This window comes from Lathyrus oleraceus, chromosome 3 (genome assembly GCF_024323335.1).
Source record: "Lathyrus oleraceus cultivar Zhongwan6 chromosome 3, CAAS_Psat_ZW6_1.0, whole genome shotgun sequence".
NCBI lineage: Eukaryota > Viridiplantae > Streptophyta > Magnoliopsida > Fabales > Fabaceae > Lathyrus > Lathyrus oleraceus.
In genome coordinates this window covers 473,487,909-473,510,919 of record NC_066581.1, presented here as the reverse complement: position 1 = coordinate 473,510,919, position 23,011 = coordinate 473,487,909, and the positions used below count along the sequence as shown (strand labels likewise).

At 37.2% G+C, this 23,011-nt stretch overlaps 1 protein-coding gene and 1 pseudogene across 1 annotated transcript; one reads left to right on the top strand and one right to left on the bottom strand.

Annotated features, from left to right (window-relative positions):
* The first annotated feature begins 7,137 nt into the window (after window positions 1–7,137).
* On the top strand, window positions 7,138–7,587 carry LOC127131704 (uncharacterized). The gene has a single exon (XM_051060619.1). The coding sequence runs from the start codon at window positions 7,138–7,140 to the stop codon at window positions 7,585–7,587; it is 450 nt and encodes a 149-aa protein (XP_050916576.1).
* A 1,530-nt stretch (window positions 7,588–9,117) lies between these two features.
* On the bottom strand, window positions 9,118–10,431 carry LOC127131703 (uncharacterized mitochondrial protein AtMg00810-like; annotated as a pseudogene).
* Window positions 10,432–23,011: the final 12,580 nt, after the last annotated feature.

The window sequence follows — 23,011 nt, the reverse complement described above, 5'->3', positions numbered from 1 at the left end:
GCATACCCCGCGTTTATCAAATGTTGCTTCAAGAAGTTATCCTTGAACTCCCGCATAAAATTTTGAGCAATATGCCTGATGCAGTAGACATGGGTAGACGGGGGGTCATGCCAACCATTTGCTGGATTATTGTATGCACTGTCTATTGAAGCGTGCCTGTCAGAGATCACGCAGATGCCAGCTTGTGGAGTCACGTGCGTTCGAAGATTCTTAAGGAAGAAACTCCAAGCAGCAGTCGTTTCTCCTTCCACCAATGCAAAGGCTATTGGGAAAATATTTGAATTGCCATCTTGTGCGACCGCCATCAGTAACGATCCTTTGTATTTCCCATACAGCCAAGTTCCATCGACTTGAACAAGTGGTTTGCAGAATGTGAACCCGATGATGCAGGGACGGAATGCCCAGAAAAGTCTATGGAAAATTCCATTACCTTCTAGATGAGTTCCGTCAGGGGATTGTGCAGGCAAGGTCTCCATTATAGTAACCGTCCCAGGTGAATACAATCGTAGTGCAGCCAGGTAGCGTGGTAGTTGTTTGTATGATTCCTCCCAGTTACCGTACACCAGTTCAATTGCCTTGGTTTTCGCTAACCAAGCCTTTCTGTATGACGGTGTATATTTGAAAACAGCCACACAATGGGAGATAATTGTTTTGACCTTCAGTGACGGGTCAGCCTCAACTAGAGGTAATATGGAATGGCAGATCATGTCATGGCTAAGTTTGCGATGATCCTGTGCCATGTTGGTGTTGACGCAAATGTGAGCTTGAGATATGGACCCTATCACCCACGCATTATGCTTCTTCTTGTACGATGCCATCAACCTATATCCACACTCCGGATTTTTGCATACAATAACGTATCTTTCCGGATTTGATTTGATAACATCGTAGTCAACACAATTTTTCAAGTGCCAGTTCTTTATTGCTAACAGACACTCTTCCTTGGTCCGAAATTGGTCACCCTTCTTTAAGTCCTCATCAGACCTCATATATGGGTTGTAGAACATATCTGATGAGGGCTCATCCTCGCCCAAGTTAAGTGTTGTGAAGTGCGCAGGAGGTGAGTAGCGTTGCGCTATAGGTATTTCAGCTTGGTCTTCGTCTTCAGAATGACGGTTCACCAAGTCATCAACCACGTCTTCAGCATCATCAACCACATCGTCTTCAACGTGGTGCTCAGCATCTTGTTCGTCATCAATCACAGGATCAATAACCTGTGATTGAATATTCTGAGTTGGTTGAGGTTGTTCCAACACAATGTACAACACTATGTATTCGTAACCAGAGTACTCATGGTTACGAAGCATGTATTGTGTCTCCATGTCATTTTGAATCAATGACTTATAAAACTTGACAGAGTTGTTTTCTGAAAAAAAAGGTTGTTGATAAAAAATTTGGGACACGGGTTGTCTTAGTTTGGACTCAATCTTCCTCTTCAGGTAAGAGAAGTCAGCTCCACTTTTTAGACAAAAACGAGTGCATTCGGTGTTTCTAAATTGGAAGCCAGACATATCACATTCATAAGTCTCACCATTGACGTGAGCTTTGATTTTGTATTGTGATGAAGATGCCATGTTTTGTGAAGATATTGTGAAGGTTTTGTGAAGGTTTTGTGAAGGTTTTGTGAAGATATTGTCAAGGTTTTGTGAAGATTGCTGTGAAGATATTGTGAATACCTTTGCGAAAATGTGTGTGACTATTTATACTGCAAGAATCTTACTGCCTATCCATCAAGTCTTCACCACCAAGTCTGAACTTAGTCTCAGAGATTCCCATGCATGCCTGTTCCCCATCAAGTCTTCACCACCAAGTCTGGCAGATTCCCACGCATGCCTTACACGTGTCACACCCTTGAATGCAACACTCCCACCTAGTCTGTACTAATGCATGCCAACCTATCCACCTAGTCTGAACTTAGTCTCAGAGATTCCCATGCATGCCTGTTCCCCATCAAGTCTTCACCACCAAGTCTGGCAGATTCCCACGCATGCCTTACACGTGTCACACCCTTGAATGCAACACTCCCACCTAGTCTGTACTAATGCATGCCAACCTATCCACATAGTCTGAACTTAGTCTCAGAGATTCCCATGCATGCCTGTTCCCCATCAAGTCTTCACCACCAAGTCTGGCAGATTCCCACGCATCACTACTCATGATCTTTACTAGTAAGAGGTCATATAGATTTAAATAATAAAGCAACATACATAACTAACATATTTTGGTAACTTGATTCATTAGCTTAACATGAATAATTGAACATAATGATTCATTCTAGATACTAAATGATTAAACACATGCTTTGGGTTTGTATAATATCTAAGCTGAAAGACATACCGAGAAAGATCTTTTCTAGAAAATATGTAAGCTGCATTAACAGATTCAGACGCAGTACCGATTTTGTAAGAGCGCTTTTACCCTAAAAGCGCTTTCATAAGTGTGTGAGACTGAGACCTATAAGAGCGCTTTTACCTTAAAAGCGCTTTCATAAGTGTGAAACCCATGAGACCTATAAGAGCGCTTTTACCTTAAAAGCGCTTTCATAAGTGTGAAACTCATAGATGTGAGACTGAGACCTATAAGAGCGCTTTTACCTTAAAAGCGCTTTCATAAGTGTGAAACCCATGAGACCTATAAGAGCGCTTTTACCTTAAAAGCGCTTTCATAAGTGTGAAACCCATGAGACCTATAATAGCGCTTTTACCTTAAAAGCGCTTTCTTTACATAGGCGAATTTTTTTTCAAGCTATTACAGCGCTTTTTTTCAAAAGCGCTTTCTTTTTGGTGCTGCCAAAAGCACTTTTTGGCGTAGTGCATGCCTTACACGTGTCACACCCTTGAATGCAACACTCCCACCTAGTCTGTACTAATGCATGCCAACCTATCCACCTAGCCTGAACTTAGTCTCAGAGATTCCCATGCATGCCTGTTCCCCATCAAGTCTTCACCACCAAGTCTGGCAGATTCCCACGCATGCCTTACACGTGTCACACCCTTGAATGCAACACTCCCACCTAGTCTGTACTAATGCATGCCAACTCCCCTCACTGATAAAGAGATTATGCTTTACTCCCCCCTAAGAGTTTACTTATGCCCCTTTGGCATAATAAAAAATGTGATAAAAAAAGCGCAAGCACATAGATCACCATAAAATGACAACAAACATGTTATAGGAAAGAAATTCTTAAAATCGTGTTAGTAGTTTCTTACAAATAAAGTAAAATAGTGATTATGTGTTTAAAATAATATTCAATCTTATTTACGCTTAATTATTTATTTTAAATAAGATTCCCACGCATGCCTTACACGTGTCACATTTTTTCATCATCAGATTCCACCAAGTCTTCCCCAAGACAAGACAACTCCCACCTAGTCTGCACCAATGCATGCCAACACTACCACCTAGTCTGCACCAATGCATGCCAACACCACCACCTAGTCTGCACCTATTCTGCAAGATTCCCATGCATGCCTTCCACGTGTCACACCTTTGCATCATCAGATTCCACCAAGTCTTCCCCAAGACAAGACAACTCCCACCTAGTCTGCACCTATGCATGCCAACACTGCCACCTAGTCTGCACCTATTCTGCAAGATTCCCACGCATGCCTTCCACTTGTCACGTTTCTGCATCATCAGATTCCACCATGTCTTCCCCAAGACAAGACAACTCCCACCTAGTCTGCACCTATGCATGCCAACACTGCCACCTAGTCTGCACCTATTCTGCAAGATTCCCACGCATGCCTTACACTTGTCACATTTTTGCATATTCAGTCTACTTGAAAACGAGTATAAATAGAGGGTCATTCTTGCAAGTTTTCATCAACCACTAACACTTTTATTCAGAGAACTCAGGCGAAACTTCTCATCCACCAAGCTTCTTCCTACATTGCAGTCATGTCGCTTCTTACCATGGGCCAAGAACACAGAGGAACTAGGGCAAACATTGCCTCATTCGTAAGTTTTTCTTGAACATTGCCTCTTTCGTATGTTTGTAATTAGTTTTTTAAAAGTCCAATATAATGATTTTTATATTGTTTGTTTTTAAAGGATCCCAAGAAATTTCGTCAACGTTCACACCCAATGCCTTATCCAGACCCATGGTGCGTACCTTACATAGAGCGTGCGGGTTTCGGTCATGTAATGCATGTCGTAAATGCCACCATTGATGCCAAATTCATTTTGGCTCTGTGTGAACGTTGGAGACCTGAGACACACACCTTTCACCTACCAACTGGTGAATGTACCGTCACATTAGAGGACGTGTACATGCTTTTAGGTCTTAGAATAGATGGTAAGCCTGTGACCGGAAATGTTCAACAGCCTAACCAAATATGTGTTCAAATGTTGGGGGTAGATCTGGTCGAGGGTGAGGGGTCTGCCAAAGCAAGGGGTCAGGGTATTAAATTATCTAGCCTACAATTGTACCACGACTCCATAACTTTGACTGAGGAATCCTCCGAACAAGAAAAAGTCATAAAAACCCGGGTTTACATTATGCTATTGTTTGGGAACTTGCTATTTCCCGAAGGGACGGAAAATAGCATAAATTTTATGTACTTGAGTTTGCTCGGGGACATTGATAGAATAAGCACATATAGTTGGGGTTCTGCAGTATTAGCATTCCTATATAGCTCTTTGTGTAAAAATGCACAAAATGAGCACTGTACATTTTCTGGATGTGCTTTTTTGCTCCAAACATGGGGGTGGTGGAGATTGCCGAGGCTAGCCCCAGAAAATCCTAATGACTACTCCTTCCCCTACGCAACTAGGTAAATTTATGATCTTATTTCATTTTGTATATTTATTCTATAAATATTTGTAACTAATATTATTTATCTTTTTTTGTTTAGGTTCATTACAACTGGACTGGATTACAGTCTTACCCCCAAAAATAAAATTATATTTTATCGTCAACTGTTGGATCGTCTCCGAGCACAGGATGTATTACCACTAAACCCTAAACTTCTAACTGATTTATTAATGTCATGCATTCTCGATAAATAACATATTTACTTTTTTCTTTGCAGTTTATTTGGAGGCCATATTTGGGATTGGAACATCAACCCAACCCCGAAGATGCAGCTGTTTGGACAGCAAAAACGGCCATAATGCGGTTCACCACTGTGGAGATGCACCAAAGTGACCGTGTCAAGCTTCAATTCGGAATGCATCAAGAAATCCCAGGCCCCCCAATGTCTATGGAACCTTGGCATCTAAAAAAAGTCAGCCACCAGTGGTATGCCCCAAATTGGAAGGAATTTGCTAAGGAGTTTCGAAAAATGTGGAAAGACCGTGCCCACTATGTTCTACAATTTCCGGTGGCGCCCAACGAAATGAAGCCGACAAGGGAATATGTGGATTGGTATAGAGCAAATACCAATCCAGAAATGATTGTGTCTGACCCGTTCTATTTGGACGATCCCCGGATGCAAGAACCATATTTCCAACAACAACAACCACCACAGTATTCCCAACAACAACAACCACCGCAGTATTCCCAACAACAACAACCACCTCCTTATTACCAACAACAACCACCACAACCATTTTACCAACAACAACCACCACCACCTTATTACCAACAACAACCACCACCACCATATTACCAACAACAACCACCACAACACATGTCCACCCCCCAACCAAATCAACAATACATACCACAAACTCAATCCCAATACCATGAAGACTACCAACAACAAACTCAACATTCCCACCACCATCAACAGTCCCAACACCTACCACAATATCAATCCCCCTACTTCCACCAATCCCAACACTTCCAACACGACAATTTCCCAAGCTCTTCCAGTCCTCCACCTAGCCCCGACACGGGTATACAAGAGGACTACCAACAGGACTACTACACATCACAACAAACATTGCACTTTGGGCAACCCGATTCAACCCTAAACTACCAAAGACCACAATTCGAGGGCGCACCCAGCAGTAGTCAGTTTGTCCCACCGAGACAAAGCTTCGAGGGCGCAGAGGGGACTCGTCTTTCCTACAGCACTGAAGGGACTTCGACCCAACCACAACGGCAAGCGGCAAGGGGGCGCGTTAGGGCAAGAGGTGGTAATAGGGAAGCACCACCACCACGTGAACCGTCTAGGCGAGTAACTAGACCTCCCCCGTGCGGATCGTACAAGGGACCGCATCATATGTGATTAATCATATCTTTGTAATATTTGTCTTGTCTATTATTTAAATAAAAATATTTTCTGTTTATTATCTTTATATCTTTATCTTTATAAATTATATTAATATATATATATATATATATATATATATATATATATATATAAATTAATATATATATATATATATAAATTAATATATATATATATATATCTTGTAAAAAAATTTATTTATATATATGTCTTAACATAAATTAATATAATTAATAAAATATATAAATTTATAAATAAAAAAAATTAAAAAAACAAAAAAAATAACATTAAAAAAAAAAAAAAAAAAAAAAAAAGGGAATGGGCATAGGCGCCACTCCTAGTGGCGACTTGCCCTACCCATTAAGGGTAGGCGCCAACTAGGGTGGCGCCTTAGTGTAAAAATTGGCCAAAATTGGCCATTTGTGTAATTATTTTGAAAAATTGTATATTTTTGAAATTTTTTTTAAATTTTTGGATATTTTAAAAAAAAATTCTCAGACCAAGCCGTTTGAAAAATATATATCATTTAATCTGATCAAACCATTTGAAACTATAATGTTTTTTTTCATACTAAAAAATATTTAAATTTTATTTTGAAATATTAAATAAATAAATAAAATTACTACATGGTTTTTTTTACTGAAATTTTCATATTTATAAGTTACTTAAACCGATTCAAATTTAAATGGAATTTAGTTTTTAAAAGTAAAAATATATAAATTTAAATATTATATATATATTTTGTAAAATCGTTTTTCTTGAACTAAATCTAATCAAATATTTTGTGCTGCAAAAAACCAATAAACCCAATCTAGAATAATTTGACCAAATCAAATAAATTGTGATATATTAGGCTAAAAAACAACAAACAAAATACATAATTTCCTTTCTTATTCTTGAACCCTTTCACTTCTTTATTCTTAAACGTATTGATCTTCCTTTCACAACACAGAATATCATGAGGAAGAAGAGTTACCCATATTGTTCTTTTCAATATCCATCATTTTATTATTCTTCTTCTGATGATAAACACACACCAAATAATCACAATGACAATGCTGAGAAACAGAAACATGCATGTCATGTTTGCAGTAAGCATTTTTCATCCAACAAAGCTTTGAACGGACACATGAGAATACACAAAAAAGACAAAAAGGATATTCCTCACGATGAAGATCAATTTCAATGTCAACTTAGTTCAGCAGAATATATTCCAGAAAAATCGCATAACTGCAGAAAGAGGAAGAATGCTATCAATACTATTGAAAACGATCGTTGCGACAAGAAAAGGCTGAAACTTTGCGAAAATATGACTAATGAGAAGATCAAGGAACAACCTGTGACGTCAAGTACCGGTCATGTTAGCAACGTTGATGAAACAACTAAGATCAAAGTGAAGGATAATTAGTAGCTAATATAAAAATAAGTTAGTGTTGAGATTCAAGGTTCTTGAAGAAAATTAATCTTAGAAGGTTTTAGTTATAGTTATTTGTTATTTCAATATCAAGAACATGAGTACTGTGATTGTTTGTATTGATGAAAACTATTCTCTATTTTTGCTTTAATAAAATTTAAGTTTCGTTAAAGTAGTTCAATGCAATTTTTATTTATTAATATATACTCAAGTTTAATTTTTTTTCAAGCAGACATGGATTCTGCATTAATTGCAGAAATTATCATGTGTTGCTTGATCACCAAGTTTCAATCATCCTCTTGGTTTTTTTGCATTACAGTTTACTTATATCGTTTCTTGCAAAAGTAAGAAAAAGTTTATTTATATCGTTTCTTGCAAAAGTAAGAAAAAGTTTATTTATATCGTTTCTTGCAAAAGTAAGAAAAAGTTTAACCTAATATTACCGATGACTGTTTTTTCTCTTGTTTCTTCATCTCATTGTTAGACTTATATTGATGGTAGTGTCTTTGTTATATTAGATTTTGAGAGGTGTGGTGTTTTCGGATAGAGTCGTCAATTTAGAGATTTTTAAAAAATTAGGGCTTAACTTTTAGATCTCAAAATTTTAGGAGGTTAAAATTTAAGGAATAAATGGTACAACAATATGATATTTTTGGGTGTAAAAGTATCTATGAATGTCTTAATCATATAAACTTTTAATACAATCAATAAAATAGTTGAGTGTGCTTGTTAGACTGTGCGGGCAATGTCTGTGGAGTCTATATATGATGAATGAATGATATATCAAATAAGGCTTGAAAGTGAAACTTGAAATGGAATGCTATTCTTTCTAGTCAAAAATATTTTAATCAGTATGTAGAGCTGGGGAAATTGATTAGAGCTATTGTATTTAGGCAGAATATTTATTTTAATAAGTATTTGTGCTATAAATTCGAAATAAGTTTGTTGATCTTAACATTATGTTATGCTTGGAATTTTAGACATTGAATATGGACATTGTCTGCTGCATGGTGGACATTGGTAATGATGTTTTTTTATAATCATAATAGAATTAATAATTAAGGGGTCCTCGAACCCAATACAAATTATAAATTTATGACATCCCATGGACAAACACATCAAACGTAATTATCGAATTACGTCATAGAATTACTTCTATAAACTAACCAAAATCAAGAAAGAAATTTAATGTTAAACACAACATCATCAATAGAGGTAATAATATTTTTTAACATTAAGGCATTCCTCGTTAGCCATAAACTCTAAATCGAGACCATCACAATCTCCCGAAAAATGATAAAATACCGAACACAAGTAGAAGTGGTCATTGAAAGGAATTGTTTTCCTGCTGTTTTCATTAATCTGTATCCATATATGTACAATGATCATGTGTGACCAATATAGAAGCCTCTTAACTATACATCAATTATTTGCTTAAAATAGATTAGGAAGGTACTGCCTATTCTATGAATGGAAAAGATACAGATGTTATTACAAGAATATTCTAACAAATATTCTGGTCTATCACACCCCCGCAGTGGAAGCGGGAGGTTCCCGTACGCTGAGACTGGTCCGAAAATCATCAAAAAGTATGCGCGGGAGCCCTTTAGTAAATATGTCATCAATCTGATGACGTGATGGGATATGAAGAACTCGAGCTTAACCGCGAGCCACCTTCTCGCGAACAAAGTGAATATCCATCTCGATGTGCTTCATCCGTTGGTGTTGAGCGGGGTTGTCGGAGATGTATATGGCACTGACATTGTCACAATACACCAACGTGGCTTTTGGGATCGGAAAATGTAGTTCCAGGAGAAGATTTCGAATCCAGCATGACTCGGACATGACGTTGGCTACCCCTCTATATTCAGCTTCAGCACTAGAACGGGAGAGAGTAGGTTGTCGTTTAGATGACCACGAGATAAGATTATCACCAAGAAAGACACAGTAACCAGATGTTGAGCGCCTTGTGTCAGGACAACCACCCCAATCCGCATCAGTGTAGGAAGTAAGACTAGAGATGGATGAAGGGTACAGATGTAAGCCGAAATGCAGAGTGCCTTGTAGGTAACGCAGAATGCGTTTTAGAGCATTCATATGTTCTGTTTTCGGAGCATGCATGTGGAGGCATATCTGCTGGACAACATATGAAATATCTGGTCGAGTGAATGTGAGATACTGCAAAGCACCTGCAAGGCTCCGATAATGAGTGGGGTCCTCAAGCGGAACACTTGATGAGATACTGAGTTTTTGTTTGGTGTCAACAGGTGTGGCAGACGATTTGCAAGATGACATGCCGACCCGATCAATGATCTCTGCTGCATAATTTTTTTGACAAAGAAAGATACCACCTGTATGTCTGGTTACTGCAATGCCTAGAAAACAGCTAAGAGGGCCCAAATCCTTCATGGCAAATTCTGAAGCAAGGAGCATCATGATGGATTTCCGAAGATCATCAGTGGATGTGGTGAGAATGATGTCATCGACATATAGAAGAATGTATGCCATGTTCGTGCCTTTGCGGTAGATGAATAAGGAACGGTCGGTTTTGTTGTGATGAAAGCCTATGGTGGAGACATAGTCAGTAAATCGTTGGTACCACGCTCGAGGAGCCTGTTTGAGGCCGTATAATGATTTTTTTAGAAGACAGACGTAGTCCGGGTGAACATGATCATGGAAACCCATGGGCTGATGCATATAGACTGTCTCATGAAGATTGCCGTGTAAAAAGGCGTTCTGCACATCTAACTGATGAATGGGCCATGAGTTTGATAAGGCAATGCTGAGAACCATCCGGATAGTTGCTGGTTTAACCACAGGGCTGAATGTTTCAACCATATTTGGGTGATTTTATGCATAGATGAAACCATTTTCTTTACATTAACTTGTTATTCCATTTTCTTATTATTATTCTACTAACCACTAACTACTAACTTCTAACTTCTAACATTTACGTTATTGCACTTTATTTCCTTGCAATTTATTTTATTGTTCACTTTATTTTAAGTACTTTATGTTTATGTTTATTGTTATCTAACCATATCATTTATATTATGTTAATTTATTTACTCTTTACTACCTTGCTAAATAAAAATAAGTAAAACAACAAAAGAAAGAGAACAAATCATAACTTGTTAAAATATTGATAGATGGGCTTATGGTTGTATAACTTTCTTCGTTACAAATCTATTGTTAGTTGATTTTTTAATCATCTTCAATACTTTGCATCAATGATACGATATCCCTTAACGTTTCATATTTTGAGTCTTTTTGAGCTATGAAAAAAGTCCTCAAGATGTTCATTTTGTACATATTACTAACCACTAATTATACTTCAATAACTTTGTTTATCATTAACATTTGTTATTGTGATTTCGGTACTACTAACTTGTTATTTATTTTGATGTCATTTATATCCACTAACCATTATTATTGTGATATTGTTATTTTTTATCTTGTAATTTACTTTCATGTCATTACCTTGTAATTTAAACTCAAGTACTCATTATCATCATCATTGTACAAACTCATCATGCATATTTATTTACTTGTTATTTATTTTATTGTCATCAAACATTAAAAACAACAAAAACATGATAAAATTATAAGACCAAATATATTCACTTCACTCTTAATCAACTTGGACTTAGAGGATTTCATCTTAGGACCTTTGCTTGGAGGCCTTTTCATTATTCTTTGGGATGCTTTGTAAACACTTGAATTTTCATCCGTAACTTACATGCATGTTGTAAGAATGACATCATGGCACCACCTTAGGGGGACATGTTTGTAAGACCAGTATCCTTTGTTTAACTTAGGTCCCTTTTTGCACACACAAGGATTCCTCTTGGGCTACCTTACAATGAGACCCTTTACTTTCTTGTTTGGTTACTTTGCATTCATGTTGCATAAATCAAATTTCATAGTCAAATAATCAAAACCCTTGATTCAACGTCAAATGGCATTTTCATAATCAAATTCAAAATACAATAAAATTATGATTATTATTGTGCGCCATGAGCCTTAAGTGGTGGAGAATAAGTAAGAATGGAGCATTCATACCCTTACTCTTATTATTTTGGATGCAAGACGCTTGGCTTGTTGTCTAGAATAATCGCCTCCGCCCATAGACTTTAGTGCAATATGATCACAAACATTCATTTCATAAAACCCTTATTCAAGGTAAAAACAATACAACTCATCAAACTAATTTTTGTGCCTTAGGGCATCATCCCCAAAACCCTTTTCTCAAAGGTAAAGTCAACCAACCCACAAATATTTTCTACTCCTAACCACGGAGCTCTGATTCCTCATCCCCGAATGAGTGATACGTAGGCACAAGGGCCCCAATCCTTGGCGAGCACTATAATAATAAAACACCCCCTCTTTCACACATATTCTTTTGAAAATAAAGCAATGATAGATAAATCCCATGTATGTAAAACAACCCAAATGGCTCCCATGGACGTGATGGGTGTTAATACCTTTCCCTTACGTAACCGACTCCCGAACCCAAATCTCGGTTGCGAGACCGATCCCTTATTCTCTTTTAGCGCTTCCCGTGTGTGTCTCTTTTCTGAAGGTTTTATAAACTATTTCCCCTATCCTCTTCGATGGAGGTAAACTAAATAAAATTCGGTGGTGACTCTTCTGACTTTGCCTCTCTTTGGCATCTCTTTAGTCCCGGTTTCGTTATCGTGAAATCCCGGTAGCGACAGGGTCCACAAGATTGGGTCAATTTTGGCACTTATGTAGGTCAGTCTTTTGATTGTCCCATCCCCTAGATTTATCTCTTCAAAAGGATCTTGAGCTTGCATCTTTTTGGTCGAAGCTACTAGGTTTTTCACAAAACCTAAAGGCTCGACATCATAGATGCAGTCGAGCCTGCGAATTTTTGAAGTTGTTTCTTGGCCATTATGGCCAATCTTTTTTTTGAATAGGTTCAACTATTTTGGCTTTGAAAACCATCTTTTGTTGGGGTTCGACCTCAAAGTCCGCCCTTATTTTATTTTCATCCACATTGGCCAAAATTCGAGAAAGTGCGCTCGACTCAGTCTTTATTATCGTCATCCACCATCCAGCTAGTCGGTGCGATGGTACCTTCTTCTACATCCCCATTTCCCATTATCTCATGATCCTATATGAAACCATGGATGGGATGCAATTTCAAAAAATAAGAATAATTTTCCAATGGCACAAATGATGTTTTAGAAGGATGGCATGGTGATATATTTGCCAAATTTTTGTCAAAATGTTTTCTATCAACATGATTGACCTTGGCCAAAAAAATAACTTTGGTCGACTTCAATGTTTTTGGCAATACCCTATGGCCATAAAATAGAAATCCTTTGATGGAGGGCCAATGGAACTGCTCCTGTTCCATGTATCCATTCCCATCCTAATAAGAAATTGTAATTTTCTTTTGACGAAATAACCATGAACATGGTTGGTTTTGTTAGTGTGCCCAATGAGATATCTAGTTGGATTACTCCCAAAATATGGTTTGTTTTCCCTTAATAACCGGACAACACCATGTTATGAGAGCTTACATCCATATCGAACTTTCCAATCCTTTTTAACAAAAAATGAGACACTAAGTTCAATGCAACACCTTCGTTAATAAACACCTCATTGACGCCTATATTGTCGACCTTATCCTGCATGAACAAAGGCCTAAGGTGGTTCATCATGCGTGCATCAGGTCTCTCAAACATGGTTTGTTGTTCCTCGACACAACCATTGTTCATTATGTAATAACATACTTGTTTATAATTTTTCATTTCTTCGAAAAAAATACTCTTTTTATGTCCCAGTAACTTCTGTGATATAGTCAAATTCTATAGGTAAGAGGGAAATGACATTACAAATAATATTAAAGTCTTATTCTAATCTAGAGTCCAAGTTATTTGTTACCATTTCTTCATTCCCTTGTAATACGGTATCTTTAAGACTGTTCTTCGCCACTGGTGGCAAGGCAGGAAAATGACTATGTGTTACAGTCCATTTTGCCAACTGTTGTTGTTGACGTTTTCTTGTTTCTTTGATGTTTTTTCAATTGAGTCCTCATCATGGGATTTTCCCTAAAAAATTCTAAGGCCCGTAAGAATATTTGTTCGACACATGGGAATTGTCATGGTAAGAGGATCTCGTGCCCATCTCAAACATCTCCCACTTTTGCTGGTTAGCGTTGCGCATGCCCAGCAGTCAAATCTATTCTCCTCCAGGGACATTAGAGGAGGGAACATATGTCCTTTGTTGATTTCCAAATTTCTTAGAAAGTTCCTGTTGTTTTCTGTGAGAAACACTCTTCTTGTCAAAAGTAAACTGAGGTCTCTTCCTGCCCCATTTTCTCTTCCTTAGATCTGAAGGTTTGACACCTTGAAGGATTTTAGAGGCCTCTTTATCGAATACGGAGATACACCTAGGCCATGATATCACTTCAGAATCTTTCAGCTTATATTGATTCAAGAAATCAATAAGCTCTTCTTTAGCCTTTGGATAAATCACCTTCATTTTCTCATCGCACTCATCTACAATAACATGTTCGATTTCCACGAGACCTTCACCAGCCTCAACCACCAGGATTTAACAGGCTCAACATAATGTGTATCCTTGACTTGAAAGGGGTCAGAGTCAACTTGCATTAGAGGTTTGGATTTATCCCCAAATTGCAATATGCCTTCTTTGAGGGTGTTCTGTACCAAGTCCTTGAAAATCACACATTGAGAAGTTTCATGACCCAATAAATTATGATACTAACAAAAACCTATCTTTTTTCTCTGTTCTAATGTGATGTTTTTTTAGGCCTTTTGGCACTATGATTTTCCCATCAATAACTAATAAATCAAAAATTTCATCACATTTTGTTATGTCAAATGTGTATGTTTTTGTAACGAACTTTTCGTTTTGACTAGGTTTTTCCCGTTCAAAGGTTTTAACAGTTTGTAAACATATAGAGGTCCAAGATTTAACTCCGCCACATTGAACTCACTCTCCTCGACATGTTCATAAACTATGTTAGATTCATGATCATCTTTCGACATAAGTAACTTTTTCCTTTTTATTATATTTGTTCTACCAAACCTTCTCAACTTTCAAACTTTTGACTTGGTTAATCATGTCTGCCAGTTAGGTCATGTCCCATAAATGTTGGGTATCCAACTTCTTCCTAATGGAGTAATGTAAACATCCTGCCTCCATCACGACTAAATCATGTTCAGGCACTTGGGTAAAGCACATTGCCTTCAACAACCTAAATCTATTGAGATAGTCCTCTACTGATTCAATTTTTTTTTGCTTAACAGTAGCTAATTCCTTTAGGATAATCTTTGATTTTCCCATATAGAATTGTTCATGAAAAACTCTATCTAGTTGGTTCCAATTACACATATAATGCGTAAGGAGTGTGGTAAACCACATGAAGGAATTTTTTGTTAGAGAACTGGGGAATGATTTCATCCTCAAATAATCATTGTTTTACATATCGTCAGCCTTAGCCTGATATCTAGCGATGTTTTGGACTGTGGACTCACTTGGTTTGCATCTTGGTTTCTATGCACCAAAACTACCCCAGTTCCATTTTAGAACGCGCTGCCTTCGATTGCCTTGGGTGTGGGTGGTTCGACGGGTATAACTTGCTGTGGTGTCGGATTATTAGGAATTGGTTGGATGGGCACTTGAGGAGCACCAAATAAATCAACAATTTGACTCATTCGATGTGCTAATTGATGGTAACTATGCTTGGTGTTTTGAATTAGGGGATTAAACATTGTATCAATTTGTTGTGTTAGCATGTTAACCATGTCATGGTTACTTTCATCTATCTACTGCCACACAAATTGGAGCGAACTAGTGGTTGATGATGACATAACTTGAGGGAGATATCTTAACCCTCTTTAAGGTTGTTCCATTCTACAAGAGTTGCTTATATCAGATCCTGATGCTGAATATGGATTGATAAGGGATACAACAACCATTTCATTATCTGCATATGTAGATGCACTAGGGTGTAGGCCTTCCATAATTGCAGTTGACATGCCATAAGGTTGTTCTCTACCAACATGGCGTAATGTAAAATTCAAAGGAAAGTGAGGCCTTTGGTCACCTATATTATGTGTAACCCTAAGGGTAGTCGGGACACTAGACTGTGAAACCGCCACTTCTGGTGATATAATCAGACACCTGGCTTATGACAATAAGATATTCTCCAACAGAAGTTGAACTTCCTGCATTATCAACAGTCGATTTGACTGGTTCTTCTGGATTTGGAGCATTATTCTGGTGAGAGGGTTTATTTTTTGTAGGATGACTCATTTAAGGAAGAGTTCTATTACTCCTCATACGCTTATACATTCGACAAACAAAGACATTTCATACATGAAGAACAAAAATGGACAATAAAAACAAAACACTTTTCTTCAAAAGTTAAAACTTTTTTTACACAAAATGGTCCCACCAATTGTGCCAATTTATTTACTGGTTTTTTTAGTAAACAATCACGAGTTTGGTTCACTTAAGAGATTAAACTAAAAAAAGCTTAGAGACAAATTGTGTAAAAAGAAATGCAATTTTTTTTTGTTTGTGATTGAAAATTAAATGCTTGTATGTCAACAAAATTTAATATAATTTCTAATTCCAATAAACTTTGGATAAAGATAATAAACAAAAGCATAAAAATGTTATTAAATAAATGTTGTAATTGAAATGACTTAAAAGAAATGGTGCATAAATTCATATATGTTTCTCTCAAACTCGTTTCTCTCTATAACTTGGGTAATTTGAAGTCTATAGGAATTTATGGTAAGAATTGCGGACCTTTAATTATATACAAGATTTTTTTTTATATACTACTACATTAATAACCGTCGGTAATAATCATTTTTTCAGAGCTCGACATGTACCCTAATACGTGTATTTCCAGCCTCAGACGTGTCTCCACGTGTCTCAGTCTCTAAACTTTCTTTAAATCGTCTTGAACCATTTGCAAAATGACTATGCAACTTCCAAGTACATTATGTCAAAGAACTTCGCGTCGAAATTAAAGTGTAGCGTCGAGATATCTAAAGGACTAGAAATTTTGCAAGGTCCAAAGACTTAGAAAGTGAATCAAAAGCGCCATGTTAGTATGTAGAAATCTCCGTTTGACTGCATAACTTATATAAGAATTAAATATGTTTGGAAGAGAGAGTGATCTTAGTCTTGTGGATCTGTTCCTGAGACTCCTCCAAACCATGTCTAGTGACTTTAACCCAGTGTCGAAAATCGCAGGCTAACAATCCATTCTATTATATTCCATAATGTTTTATAAATAAAAATATTTTTTTATTGTGCGTTTAGGGTATTACATATAGTTCTTGGAGGCTTTGAATCATCTCTTATCAGCGGATCTATGGTCCCACAGGAGTTTGCGTTGAAATTTGACCTTGACATAGTTGTTGAGAAGTTTGAAAGGTCGAGAGAACTTGAAACATGCGCTTGCTGATCATCGGAGGAACTGGATTTCAAAGAGTAAAAACAGAAGGAGAAGTCACCAAGACTGGATCATCCTCGTCCGTTGAAGGAAGTGGAACCTCTCTCATGGGATCAGGAGCATTAACTATCGCGGCAATCGGTGTGGTGACATTGTGCTTGGTGGTTAATCGAGTGGATTTTGATGTTGCCATGACTTTCACGAGATTGATTGTTCCAAAAAGAAGAAAATCAATTTTTGTTGAATTGCGGCAAAGAACTAGTGGTTTCTCGTGGAGATTCGAGGGAAATTAGATGCGGATTCCCAGATATCATTTTTATGGTTGAACCATGGAAAGGAAATGAAATCTTCATGTGTAGTGGTGAGTGCTTCTAGTACAATAGATCATGGTGAACCTGCAAGGTTAGCACTCAAATGTCTAAGTCATTGAGATGTTCCAAAAGAAATTCACAATAATAGTAAAAAAGATATATGAAAGTGGCGCATGTGAAACTTATATAGGGTGAGTGGTTAAACCCTTCGGGATTAGTGAAAATGGGCTAGCCCATATTGGCCGATCCACCAAACCTAAAAAATTGTAGGACTTTGCCCTTAAAAATTAGAGCCCATATTTTTTAGGGATTTTTTATCCCGACCTAAAATGCCCATTACCTATAAGGGCTAGTCCATTTAGAACGTGGGTAGCACGTTAGGTCCGGATAAATACAAATTTTAAAACGTTATAATATTAGTTATGTTGTATCACTATAAAACAACACAATGATTTTTCTCCTCTCACTAAATTTATCTCAATTATATTCATTTTTTTCTTTTAAATATTATATATTAATATAATTAAATTAATATTCAAGTATTTTGGGTTAAATTTCTAATTTTCTCATATTCTATTAGTTTCTCTTATTTTAAATATTTGATTCTTATTATAAAGAATTTAGATATGTATTGTATTTAAAAAATAGTATAATATTTATAAAAAAAATTATAGGATTTTTACTTTAATTTTTGTATAAAAATAATTTTAAAAAAACGTTTAGGATCGGATAATTCGAACTCATGATCAGACTTGAATAATATTTTTTTAACTCATATTACAACATGACTTTTTTGATCCAATCCTAAAAAATTCAAAGTCCATCAGAATTAGTCCATTTAACGCGGAATAACCTGTTTTGATAACTCTACTTATATAAGTGTTTGTGATTTGGTTATGATATAATATCATAATTACCTAAAGATTTAATTGGTTATATGTTTTAATTGTCTAATGATTTAATTCGTTATAGGTGTTGATTATCTAATGATTTAATTACCATATGTATTTACAATTTAGTGGGAGGAATTGAGTAAACAATCGAACCAAGCCGTTCGAGATATATATATATATATATATATATATATATATATATATATATATATATATATATATATATATATATATATATATATATATATATATATATATATATATATATATTATTTACAATTATCTAAAGATACTAAAACTTAAATGTATATACATTCAAGTATTTTTTAATCGGACCAAAACATTTGAAACTATAATAATTGTTTTGTTTATCCATAATTAAAAATATTTAACTTGGATTTTAAAACATTTAAAAAATAAATAAAATAACTACATGTTTTTTACTGAGATTTTCATATTTGAAAGTTAAAATATTTAACTTGTATTTGGATATTATCTTGTAAAACCATTTTAATTGAATTTTAAAAAAAACCATTATATATACTAGATTTTCTATTAAAAAAAACAATCTAGAATTATTGGACCAAATCAAATAAATTGTCATATATTTGGAATATTTTTTTTAATTATCCAGTTTTAAAAAAAAAATCAAAAATAACTAAATTTTAATTTTTTTTTTCAAAAATGGCCATTTTTGGCCCTAAAATATACTTAGGCGTCACCCTAGTTGGCGCCTACCCTTAAGGGTAGGGCAAGTCGCCAATAGGAGTGACGCCTACCTTTAAAATTTTTTTTTTATATTTAATATGTTTTTTTTTAAATTAGTTTAAATTTATTAATTTATATTTATTATAAATTATAATAATTTATATAATTTACAAGATATATATATACTTTATATATTTATTATAAATTGTTGTAGTACTTGTTCTTGTTTTAGTACTTGTTCTTGTTCCAGTATTTGTTTTTGTTTTAGTAATTGTTGTTGTAATGTTAGATGTTTGTGTTTGTTGTTCCAATGTCATCTTCTATTTGGAATAAAAAGTAAACTTTATTGATAAATAGCATTGGTACACAGAGTTATGAACTAATACAACTATGTAGTCGAAGTAGATCCACGATATGGACATTTGTTCTTATTATGCCCCAGTTGTCGACATATGCTACACTTCCTCTGCATTTTCTCTGCGACGTCCATTTCAGTTCTAATGCGCCTGCTGTTTGGGCGACCACTTTTATTCCGCCGCATCGATTCGTTGTGCCAAACAATTTCCCCGTCATACTCTGGCCAATATGCCTCCAATGCTACCACCGGAAAGGGATTGTTGAGCAATGTTGCAACTTTGTAGATGGGACACACTAGCGATAATGCATCGAAGTGGCTGTGTGAACACGCTGCAATGACATGGGAACAAGGCATACGATATGCCTGAAATTGACCACAGTCGCACCAACGGTCTGGTATTAGGACCCTATACTCTTGTCTGGGCAGCCCTTGGTTGTGGTCAATTGTTTCTTTGACACTAAAAGTGTGGCCATGGCGGTCGAATTCCGTAACCCGATGGCTGCTGGCTTTGGCAGATTCCTGCCTCATAAACTTCATGCAGGCATCACTATATACTTGACTCGTCTGCAACACTTCATGTCAGCGCCTGCCTCTTGTTACGAACAACGTTGCCATCCGAAAATAGGTCGCACTCACCAATGCGGTTACCGGGAGGTTACGTATGCCCTTAAAGACGCCGTTCATTGATTCCACAAGATTTGTTGTCATGTGGCCCCACCTCACCCCATCGTCGTATGACCTAGTCCACTTTGCTCTGTCAATGTTATCGATCCACCTCCCTGCATCAGAACTTGCCAACACTATTTCCCGGCGGTAGTATTGGAATCCAGGTTGGTTTAATGCATACCCCGCGTTTATCAAATTTTGCTTCAAGAAGTTATCCTTGAAATCCCGCATAAAATTTTGAGCAATATGCCTGATGCAGTAGACATGGGTAGACGGGGGGTCATGCCAACCATTTGCTGGATTATTGTATGCACTGTCTATTGAAGCGTGCCTGTCAGAGATCACGCAGATGCCAGCTTGTGGAGTCACGTGCGTTCGAAGATTCTTAAGGAAGAAACTCCAAGCAGCAGTCGTTTCTCCTTCCACCAATGCAAAGGCTATTGGGAAAATATTTGAATTGCCATCTTGTGCGACCGCCATCAGTAACGATCCTTTGTATTTCCCATACAGCCAAGTTCCATCGACCTGAATAAGCGGCTTGCAGAATGTGAAACCTATGATGCAGGGACGGAATGCCCAGAAAAGTCTATGGAATATTCCATTACCTTCTAGACAAGTTCCGTCAGGGGATTGTGCCGACAAGGTCTCCATTATAGAAACTGTCCCAGGTGAATACAAATGTAGTGCAGCCAGGTAGCGCGGAAGTTGTTTGTATGATTCCTCCCAATTACCGTATACCAGTTCAATAGCCTTGGTTTTCGCTAACCAAGCCTTTATGTACGACGGTGTATATTTGAAAACAGCAACACAATGGGAGATAATGGTTTTGACCTTGAGTGACGGGTCAGCTTCAACAAGAGGTATTATGGAATGGCAGATCATATCATGGCTAAGTTTGCGATGATCCTGTGCCATGTTTGTGTTGACGCAAGTGTGAGCTTGAGAAATGGACCCTATCACCCACGCGTTATATTTCTTCTTGTACGATGCCATCAACCTAAACTCACACTCCGGATTTTTGCATAAAATAACGTATCTTTCCGGGTTTGATTTGTTAACATCGTAGTCAACACAGTTTTTCAAGTGCCAATTTTTTATTGCTAACAGGCACTCTTCCTTGGTCCGAAATTGGTCACCCTTCTTTAACTCCTCATCAGACCTCATATATGGGTTGTAGAACATATCTGATGAGGGCTCATCCTCGCCCAAGTTAAGGGTTGTGTAGTGGGCAGGCGGTGAGTACCGTTGCGCTATAGGTATTTGTACTTGGTCTTCGTCTTCGGAATTACGGTTCACCAAGTCATCAACCACGTCTTCTGCATCATCAACGACATCGTCTTCAACGGGGTGTTCAACGTCTTGTTCGTCATCAACCACAGGATCAATAACCTGTGACTGAATATTCTGAGTTGGTTGGAATTGTTCCAACACAATGTACAACACTATATAGTCGTAACCAGAATACTCATGGTTACGAAACATGTATTGTGCCTCCATGTCATTTTGAATCAATGTCTTATAAAACCTGACTGAGCTATTTTCAGAAAAAAAAAAGTTGTTGGTAAAAAATTTGGGACACAGGTTGTCTAAGTTTGGACTCAATCTTTTTTTTCAGATAAGAGAAGTCAGCTCCTCTATTTAGACAAAAACGAGTGCAATCGATGTTTCTAAATAGGAAGCCAGACATATCACATTCATAAGTCTCACCATTGACGTGAGCTTTGATTTTGTATTGTGACGAAGATGCCATGATATGTGAAGATTTTGTGAAGATATTGTGAAGATATATGTGAAGATATTGTGAAGATATATCTGAAGATATTGTGAAGATATATGTGAAGATATTGTGAAGATATATGTGAAGATATTGTGAAGATATATCTGAAGATTCCCACGCATGCCAACCTAATCAAATGTCTTCACCACCTAGTCTGTAAGATTCCCACGCATGCCTTACACGTCTCACATCTTTGCATGCAACACTACCACCAAGCCTTTCCCTTAGACAAGACAACTCCAATTAATCTGTACCAATGCATGCCAACCTCGCCTGCACCTAGCCTGCCCCTAGCCTGCACCTACTCTGCAAGATTCCCACGCATGGCAACCTAATCAAATGTCTTCACCTAGCCTGTACCAATGCATGCCAACCTATCCACCTAGCCTGCACCTAGCCTGCAAGATTCCCACGCATGCCTTACACGTGTCACATCTTCATGTGCAAATTGAAAGTGAATAACTCCATAGCGAAAAGTTAAACTTCTTGAACTTCCAATACTGAATATCACGCTTCCAATACTAAACTACCTTTTTTTTCCCACGCATGCCTTACACGTGTCACATCTTTGCATCATCAGGTTCCACCAAGTCTTCCCCAAGACAAGACAAGTGCAACCTAATCTGTACCAATGCATGCCAACCTATCCACCTAGCCTGCACCTAGCCTGCACCTATTCTACAAGATTCTCACGCATGCCTTACACGTGTCACATCTTTGCATCATCAGGTTCCACCAAGTCTTCCCCAAGACAAGACAAGTGCAACCTAATCTGTACCAATGCATGCCAACCTATCCACCTAGCCTGCACCTAGCCTGCACCTATTCTGCAAGATTCCCACGCATGCCTTACACGTGTCACATCTTTGCATCATCAGGTTCCACCAAGTCTTCCCCAAGACAAGACAAGTGCAACCTAATCTGTACCAATGCATGCCAACCTATCCACCTAGCCTGCACCTATTCTGCAAGATTCCCACGCATGCCTTACACGTGTCACATCTTTGCATCATCAGGTTCCACCAAGTCTTCCCCAAGACAAGACAAGTGCAACCTAATCTGTACCAATGCATGCCAACCTATCCATCTAGCCTGCACCTAGCCTACACCTATTCTGCAAGATTCCCACGCATGCCTTACACGTGTCACATCTTTGCATATTCAATCTACTTGAAAACGAGTATAAATAGAAGGTCATTCTTGCAAGTTTTCATCAACCACTAACACTTTTATTCA

What these genes read in the sequence shown, in the direction of transcription:
- LOC127131704 (XM_051060619.1), top strand. Translation starts at nt 7,138, where the DNA reads ATGAGGAAGAAGAGTTACCCATATTGTTCTTTTCAATATCCATCATTT.